The sequence below is a fragment of the Corythoichthys intestinalis genome, chromosome 22 (genome assembly GCF_030265065.1).
Source record: "Corythoichthys intestinalis isolate RoL2023-P3 chromosome 22, ASM3026506v1, whole genome shotgun sequence".
Classification (NCBI taxonomy): domain Eukaryota; kingdom Metazoa; phylum Chordata; class Actinopteri; order Syngnathiformes; family Syngnathidae; genus Corythoichthys; species Corythoichthys intestinalis.
The window spans coordinates 10,204,619-10,214,480 of NC_080416.1; the positions used below are offsets into that span (position 1 = coordinate 10,204,619).

Consider the following 9,862-nt stretch of genomic DNA (forward strand, 5'->3'; position numbering starts at 1 on the left):
ATATCTGGCGCCATCTAGCATCGTGAAGGAGTATAATGTCTATACCGCGAATATAAGACGACCCCCTCTTTTTCAGTGTTATTTCAATGCAAAAAACACAGTCTTATATTCGGGCCAGTACGGGTATAAGTATTCATTAATGCTCATGACAGTATCGTGTCATAATTATGATGGTTTTATGACAGTCTTATGATGCCCTGTCAAAGTGTTACCAAATCCTATAACTAGCAATTAATGACACAAATGGAGCAGTAACTGAAGAAATAATTGTCACAGAACATGAATTTTGATGGTTATTTACATCCGTAGCGCTGCAATTCATGCTAGGAGGCATGTTGGATGACAACAATGTTGACAGCAGGTGGCAGCAGACGTTGACTGTCTCCCGCAAGGGAGCAGTGATGGCCAAATGAAGCTTCCTGAAGCAATGCAGCTTTCCAGCCAACTGGTTAAAAGCTTCATGGTGGTTCATTTGGTCTGATGACAATCTTATGATGACGCTGTCAAATATAGTGTTAGAGGTTAATGTCTTTTGGTTTGAATATCCCATAATACAGTAAGGAGAGCTGCGGCTTATAGTCTAGTGTGGCTTATCTATGAACGAATGTCGTTTTCGTGTCAAATATGGTGGGTGGCGGCTTGTAGTGTGCCTGAGTCCGAAAAATAAAATACTTTCATATATAAAAAAAAATGTCCGAGCATTTCAGAGGATGCTCGCCTTGCTAAAGTTGGTGCTAATGCTAACGCAAATGCTATGCTAACACCATGAGTTACATTTAGTGTATTAAGACTACTCAACACAGACTAAGGCTAAAGCAACATTGCGTTTTCTCTCTTGCAAAGATAAGAAAATAAATCTTACCATATGTTTCCAAACAAGCTTAAAAAAGCGCAGCCTAGCTTGAAACACATCCTGAACTCTGGTGAGGAGAGAGGGAGAGGCGCACAGTACATCTCACATGAGTGACAAGACCCAAACATGATGCAATGCTATGATGCTAGCTGACGTACTCCATCCACAATATGAAAATATCACGCATTGTGAACAATTAAGACAGAAACTATGGTGCGTTTTTATCTCGTCTAGTCTCCCAAGCCACATTTTTTGGCAGGTCATCATCATGGAAAAATTGTTCGTCGACAAAGTATTTTCGTTATCGTAAGTGTTGACGAAAACAACGCTGATTAATTGTATTTAGGGCTGCAGCTATCGATTAGTTTAGTAGTCGAGTAATCTATCACCTAGTTAATTAGAATAATCAAGTCATCGGATTAGGAACAGTTAAATAAATTGCAGAATAAATTTTATATGCTTGCTAGGATTACACTTTCAAAAAGGCATTAAACAAACAGACAAACGCAAAATAAAATTCCTGAGTTTTTCTTCAAACTACGCAGAATTTTACTTTCTTTTAAAAATAAATCAAAATACCTGAGCTTAGCCTCAAACAGTATTTAAAAAAAAACAAAAAACTAGCATCTAAGAACAACAGTTAGCCAACTTGCATAGCAAAAATACGCTAGCTTAAATGCTCTATAATGCTAACTTCTTTTTTTTTTTTTTTTTTTGTAAACAATACTCTTAACAAATCGTTCAAATACATTCCCACAAAAAATGGCTAAATATAATGAATAAACTAAAATAAATAATAATAATAATAATAAAATAAACTAAATTACGAATGCATTAAAAAAATTAGCCTATGTTGGTCTTAACAGGGAGCATATAGATTAAGCCATGTTAAATGAGTGATATTATATTCACTGTTTACACTAGAGGACAGTGTATCCACCCAAATCAAGAAAATTAAATGCAAACACTTTTAAAACAAACCATTATGTCAATATTAAACGAATGCTCGAAGCAGCAAAATTTGATTCGGAGCTTTTTTCTTATCGAAATACCCAAGTTAATCGATTAATCGTTGCAGCACTAATTGTATTCATCAATAAAAGCTTTTATGAACAATTCAAGATGAGAACAACTCTGCCGGAATGCTCGGCAAGTTTGGACACACCCTCTCCAAAAACCTGACCTTCAAAATAAAAGCATGTCACAATTTTAGTAGTTTTACCATGTTTCCATGCTCCTTTTATTTTGAAAGCCTGATTTTGGACAGGATGTTTAACGGGGGTTCACTTTAAGCATTTAATGTATTACTTTCATTTCATTCAAATTTTCTTATATTTTGACCATATTTTTACATTCTTGCTGTATTTTTTTGTCCTTTTTTAATACATTTCTTTCACTGCATTAATTTATTTTTTGTCTTGTTTTGTCACGCCCATGTTTTTTGGTGTGCATGCTATGAACACGTGTGCGCTACCGCCGCGCCAGCAGAGTCCCAGGAAGCCAGTGTAGACGGTCAGGTCACGCCGGGGGGCACGACCATACCCGATATCAGTGTGACGGGCGCCACCGGCAGCGAGCGCTTGCCCAACGGCGACTCCATGAGACCTCGCTCTGACGGCGAAACCGCCGAAGCGGGGGCAGACCCCCGAAGTCACGACTCCAGCAGGGGGCAGGAGGTCAGGAGGCAGAAGTCTGTCAGGCGAATGGTGGAAAATGACAGTTCCGGGTCAGCCTCCGTAGGGAGGAGCCAGTACTAAGATCCTCCCCCTTCCTCCTGGGGTAACCTAGGTAACTGTCTGTGGGGGCGTGGTCTGAAAAGACTCATAATGATTCCCCCTTTTTGACAATCCCTTTTTTCACTTATCACTCACTCTGTCTGCTGTGGCTTCCTTACAATTTCCTTCTAATGTTCCTTGAAATCATAACAAAAATGCTACTAATAATGTATATGACATTTTGAGCCTCCCTGACAGCACTCCTGGGTTGCACCTGGACCCGTTTGAAGCTGGACACAAGTGCAGGTCAAAAATAATTTGATTAAAGTAATAATCTTACTTTATATTTTTAAACGACTATAAATTATGAATGACCTGCATTTGTTTTCCAGCGTTTCACTATTCAACTTGAGAATATATTTGTAGATTTGTCTACCTTTGTCGCGTGACTAATGGAGCAAATAATCCAAGCAGTGACTATTTTACTGTCTTCACTTTCCTTCTGTGGTGTTTCCTAGGCTTTTTGTCCTCATAACTGTCCTTCCTGGCTTCTTTTCGGGCTAAACATGCTCAGAAAATATGGTTGTTGAAGGCAGGTGGTGATAAACTGTGGTTAGGCGCCACCTGCTGGAAGAGATTAAAACTCTTTTGTCATGCAGCCTTTTAAAATAAAGGGAAATGGTGTTATACTTGTATAGCGCTTTTCCACCTTTAGTGGGCAACCATTAGTTTATCGAGATTCAACATTTCATACATTTATTTTCTTAAATTTGACGTAGTGTTCTAGCTCATTCACTTCCATTGAAACACACAGTCAAGTATTCATGTTAGAATTAATGTGATTAACCTTTTTTTTTTTTACCTAAAATTTAAGATTGAGTGCTTCTGCAGTTAATTCAAATTAATGGCGGTTAAACTAGAGCTAGATTGAGATGACTGATTTTTTTCATTTAATTTAAACCTTGTAACACCCTGTTTTAAATCAGCACAAAGATTAAAAGGATTAGCTCATTAACTACTTCTGCAAATAATCTCAAATGAATCCCAATGATCTAGCAATAGATTATGATTATTTTTGTTTTAATTTAAAACCAACATTTTAAACAGATTTACATGAGTTGAGTTAATGCAAAAAAAAAAAAAATAGACACAAAAATTAACTCATTTGTCTGCAGTGAATGACGATTAATCTAGGAAAAAAATGAATATGATTAAATATTTCATAACAGATTTACACCAAAAAAATACACTGGAAAGATTACCCTACTAGCTTCAAATGCAGTTCATTTTACTCGCGATTGATCTACTACCAGATTAATATGATGAAGCGCTTATATAGCATTGGGGAAAAGCATGGAGCAGATTTACTTGAGTTAAAACAATTTTTAAAAAAAATAAAAAGACAAAAAAAAAAAAAAAATTAATTGAAAAGCGGCATGGAAAATAAATGAATTACTCTGCAGTTAGTCTCAACCACGATTAATCTAGCAAAAATGAATATGATTGAATATTTTAGAAATCATGTAACAGATCTACTGGAGTCAAATTAATGTCAAAAAATTAGACTCAACAGATGAACTCACTGGCTTCTACTGCAATTGATCTCAATTGTGATTAATCTACCCGTAATATAATTAAGCTTATTTAGCTTTGGAAAAGAAGCTTGTAACAGATGTACTTGATTGGTTGATTTTTATTTTGAGCAGTTATAAAAGAAATACAACAACAAAGAGAAAGAAAAACATAGTTGTAGTAGTGATGATAAAAACTATATATATTTGTAGCTCGAGTAGTTTAACTTGAGTCAAAATCAATACACATTTGAGATAAATATTGAATGAAGCGTTCTCAAGTCAAAGCAAAATTGGCAAACTAAGGCATATTAATGGATATTGTACGTAAACTAGCCATAGACTTCACTATCAGTTGACAGGAAACGGGGCTCTGGGCCGCTCCGTAGGGGGCCTATTTTTTAAAAAATTCTAATTTTCAAAACCAAAGCAGCTAGCGAAATAAGACCAAAAAAGGCTCCTCCTTTAGGCCTATATGAGTCTCCTTGAGCAGCGGCATCAAAAAATTCAAAGACATACCCTAATAAAATCCCGATTAATTATTTTTATATAAGTATAACAAAATTTGTAATGGCTATAAAATCCTCAGATTTTACGCTAGATGCACAAAAATCACGAAATGCGGAGATAATAATCAATCACATGATTAATTTTCAGGATCAATAGCAATATTTAACATATACGTTTTTCCCCGAAATAGCAACTTTTTTATTTAAATTGCAATTTTGACATCTTTTAACAGCTAATAAATCACTGAATGTTCACATCAGAAACTTAATACTTAAGGAAAGTATGCAGAATCATCTTAATTTCACTCAACAAAAGCAAATTTAGCATTTTTGTGTATACAGTGATATGAAAAAGTGTCTGAACCTTTTGGAATTTCTCACATTTCTGCATAAAATCCCGATCAAATGTGATTTGATCTTTGTCAAAATCACACAGATGAAAAATGTGTCTGCTTTAACTAAAACCCCCTCAGTCATATATCGGTTTTCATATTTTAGTGAGGATAGTATGCAAACAATAACATAAGGGGAAAAATGGGTAAGTGAACCATCACATTTAATATTTTGTTAACACCCCTCCCCCCCCCTTAGCAGCAATAATTTCAACTGGACGCTTCCTGTAGCTGCAGATCAGTCTGGCACATCGATCAGGACTAATCTTGGCCCATTCTTCTCTAGAAAGCTGCTGTATTTCATTCCGATTCCTAGGAGGTCTGGCATGAATCGCTGTCTTTAGGTCATGCCTCGGCATCTCAGTGGGGTTCAAGTCTGGACTTTGGCTTTGCGACTCCAGAACGAGTATTTTGTTCTTCTGAAACCATTCTGAAGTTGATTTACTTCTGTGTTTTGGATCATTGTCTTATCCCAGCATCCGTCCTCTTTTTTGCTTCAGCTGTCTGACATACAGCCTCAGGTTTTCCTGCAAAACATCCTGATAAACTTTTCAAATCATTCTTCCATGAATGATTGCAAGTTGTCCAGGCCCTGAGGCAACAAAACAGCCCCAAATCATGATGCTCCCTCCACCATGCTTCACGGTGGGGATGAGGTGTTGATGTTGGTGATCTGTTCCATTTTTCTTCTACACATGACGCTGTGTGTTGCTCCTAAACAATTCAACTTTGGTTTCATCAGTCCACAAAATATTTTGTCAAAACTTCTGTCAGACAATGACACTTGCTGGGTCTAAAACACCTTCTTCAATTTAGCTGTTGACCCAGAGCGAAGTGACAAAGGCAGGACACAAGGAGGCAGGAGTCAGAGAGTAGACTTTCACCAAACTGCAGGTTGGGGAGAGGTCTGAGATCGGGCAACGTGACTAAGAGCGTCTCATCGAAGTCTCTCTCAGAGCTCCCCGTGCTGCTGACTTTTATTGAGGGCTTGTTGCTGGGCAGAATATAGTTACAACACTGTTGTCCAATGTGGCAGTTTCGATCGGGCAAGTTCCTTCTAGTCATTGATTAAATTAACAGTCACACTCATTGATTAAATTAACAGTCACACTCTTGAGCGAGCAAGATCACTTTGTTTTGAACACACATTTGCACTCGAATTAGCTTGGTGGAAAAGTACTGAGTACTTCATAATAGCTTGGGAGAGCGCGTATAATAGCTGTGGGAGAGCAAACTTGCATAACCCGCAGAGTATAATGGTCATACAATCAAGCATATCTTACACACTTCTCAAGACAATTCTTACCCGGGTTCACTTACTTAAACCCCCCCCCCCCCCCCCCCCCCCCGTCATTTTTTGCAGGCAGACACTATTTTTACATCTGTATGATTTTGACAAAAATCGGATCACATTTGATGGTTATTTTATGCGGAAATGTGATAAATTCCAAAAGGTTCAGATACTTTTTCATATCACTGTAGAATCGCAACTTAATTAGGTGGAATTCCGATGTCAATGTTGCCTCAGCATGTCTTGTCGTTTTTAGATTGAAATGTTGCATAAAATAAAACACGCAGAAATGTCTAAATTACCAGTTTCCTTTGCTGAAAAACGGGCAGTTGGCCGAAAATTACCAGATTTTTAAAAATGTAAATTACGCTATTGTGCATGGATACAAAATCCATCATGGTGGCCATCACAAAACAGAGCTTTTCACGTTGTAAATTCATGTAAATAAATGCGTACATCCCGGAATTTCTATAGATATGAACGTAAAAGTCTAGATTCTTGGTTAAAAGCAAAAAACCGCCAGTTATCATTCATTTTACGTAAATATTTCAATCTAGTTACACTAGTTTTTTCCATTCGTTTCATTTTTTTCACGTTACGAAATGCATGCATGGTGCCTTTTAACAGTAGGCTATATATTATTTACCTTGAATCCTTAACCAAATCACTCTTGAGACACTCCTGCTTGCTTGTATGCACTAAAACGTTCGTCCTGTTTCCACCTAAATCCGGCGTTAGAACGTAGCGTGTGTTTGAGTTTATCAGGAAGCCGTGGCACTATGTCTGTAGGAGCTTTCTCGTCAACTGATAGTGAAGTCTATGAAATCGAATTGAAAATAAATTTTCACAGAATGACAAACGAGTTATAATCCCTTGTTGTTCATGGTTTTGCTTTCATTGACGGCGATAGATGTCAAAATGAATTAGACATCTATCACTGTCAATGGAAGTCCACATCTTATCTCATGCGTTAATACCACCATTTTTGTATCTCCAGACGCAGTGGATTTGGGTTCCCCGGATGAGCTGATGGACATTTCCGAAGCGGAAGAAGGCCCGTGGCCGGGTGGGGCGGCGCCCGACGCAACCCCGCCCACTATCACCATCAGCAACAGCGTCACCACGTTAAACCTGGGGGCCAAAGCCATGAAGAAATGTCGCCTCGGGGGCCGCGGCAGCAAGGACAACGACGGCGCTGACGTGTCCGTCAAACGCGTGGCGCTAACGTCCAGCCAGTCTGTGCCCAAAACGGGTGCGCTTAGCAGCCTGACGCGCACCGCTAGCGCCGTTTTCTCTCGCTCTTTCGAGCAGGTCGCCGCCGGTTCCGCCCCGCCGTCCGGTAACCACACCAACGCCGATCCCGGCCGGTATTCCTGCTCCCTGCAGGAGGACGGTAGCGGATTTCTAAACTCGGGGCCCAACCACACGCAACGTTCGCCTAGCATTAGCGTGCACCTCAGCTCGGACCTTTAAAATCGCAAATCTGTGATTCCGGAACTGTAAGCCATGCCACTAAGGGACCACCGTTTCATTTTTCTTCTCTCTCTGTCATTTTTTTGTGACGTTCTCTTTCTCTGTGCCGTAAAACTGCTTCGTGATGTCCAGATCCCGGCAGAGTGAGACCAGAAATCACCCGAATCCAGATATGGAACAATAGGTACATTTATACCCTACTTAGAACTGACATCCAAATATGTGGACGTCACATTTTTTGTTGATGTCCACATGTGTGGACGCCAGGACTAAATAAATCTGACTAAACGGTGTGAAAAAGTATTTGGAACTGATTTTTTTTAGCATGCCTTTAAGTTGTGTGGGTGAGTTTAAGAGTGTCTGTATTTTTTGGGTTTGTTTTTTTAGTGTAAAAGCTGCTGATTGAATGACCGTGTAAATTTCCTGATTAAAAAAAAAAAAAAAAATCAGTTTCCACTACTACTAATGTTGCACCGATACTGTACCGATACCACGTTTTAGGGGAAAAAATACCTTTTTCTCTTTTAATACTAAATTACTGCAAACTCAAACAGCAACAGGTGTCCAATCCAGTTGAAATGGAAGGTTTGGCAGCGAATTGACAACATTTTCAAATGGATCGAACGTCTACTAGTGTTTCTCATTGAAATTCACAGAAACGGGCGATTGCACACCACATGATTGGACGTCTATCTTCTTGGGAGTAGATGACGGCCATCTTGGGTAGGTCAACCGACAAGTGCGAGCCCGTTACGTCTTAATACACCCTGATAAAGCCGTATTGGTACCGATATTAGTATCGGTGCAACATTAACTGCTACTCGATGAATTCCCAACAGCAATACTAACTTTCCCTTCAGTGTTTTGCTAAATCTTGCTAACGTTGTGGTCCGTTTGCACTTTGGTGTGCTTTTGTACAGAAATCCACATTCTTCCCTAACAAGTCCGTTGTGAATCCGTAACGTTTACAATCACGTGGTATTGTTTCGGTGAGCAATAACGTTGGCGACCTCCCTCGAACAAAATTCAACATGTTAAAACGTTCATTCGTTCAGAAGAAGTTTGTATAAGAGGGCTATAAAGTATTGAGTTTTTGCACTTGAAAGACGAATTCTATATATTTATACATAACTCGCAGTTGGTCGCTAATCCAAATTCGTCTAATGATTATTTTTTAATCGAGTCAAGTGTTTTAGCAATCAGTTGTTGTTTTTTCTTCTGATTCTCATTCAACTCCACTCGCAGTGTGAACAGTCGTCCGTGTGCTTTTAACGGTTTGATGTACGGTTTGGTTGGACAATCGCTCGTGTCGGTTTACAGGTTGTCCGGTTCTGCTTTTGTTGTACATCATTCTGTTGTTCTAAAGATGTTTTTATTGGCCTTTTTTATGTCAAAGGATGTGCAACTCAGTGCTTCTGGAAATAAAAGTATTTCTGTTGACTCTGCTTTGGCTTTGTTGACTTGAAATGGAGTGATTTATTGCTTTTTGGTGGGTTATTTTAAAACGGGAAGTTGAAGGCACTTTATGACTGCTGCTAACAGGGATTGACATCATTTCCATTTGAACTGGGATGGCTGGTATTGAGTGATCATGTTTCACTGCCAGTGACAGCGCTAGACACCTAATTTGACTGGGGGGGCTAGAAACAATCATTTGCATGTTTTGACAAAAGGAACCAGGTAGAAATTATCATACATTTATATATATATATCCAGTATATAATATATAAATATTCTGTATCGTAAGAAACGTGAACACTGCGAAAAACGGGGGGGGGAAGACAATATTCCCCAACTTTTCGCAAAAAAAGGAATACAACGGAAAAAAATTCACAGTTTTCCCCCGCTTTTCACAGTGTTTGCGTTTTTTTACGAAAACGCTAACACTGCAACAGTGGAGCCTCCAGAAATTTTTCATAGGGGTGGCCAGATGAGGCCACTTAAAATCTTGGGGTGGCATACCAAAACTAAAAGCCATAATTTCAGGTTTTCATTGTATTATTGCAGTAAAAAGGTCAGGGTTAAACTATCAGAAACACTTAAGAACACGGCTACTGA

General features: G+C 38.8%; 1 protein-coding gene across 3 annotated transcripts in view; it reads left to right on the top strand.

The window, feature by feature from the left end:
• The window catches only part of hycc1 (hyccin PI4KA lipid kinase complex subunit 1), a 40,637-nt gene extending 31,390 nt beyond the window's left edge, over nucleotides 1–9,247 (top strand). The window contains exons 11-12 of one of the 3 annotated variants that reach the window (XM_057828153.1): nucleotides 2,339–2,641; nucleotides 7,329–7,476. In XM_057828153.1, the coding sequence (XP_057684136.1) occupies nucleotides 2,339–2,610 (272 nt within the window). In that variant the 3' untranslated portion in view covers nucleotides 2,611–2,641; nucleotides 7,329–7,476. Of the gene's footprint in view, nucleotides 1–2,338; nucleotides 2,642–7,328 lie in introns of all 3 variants that reach the window. The other 2 variants (XM_057828154.1, XM_057828151.1) reach the window with 2 other exon arrangements.
• The last annotated feature ends 615 nt before the right edge of the window (nucleotides 9,248–9,862 follow it).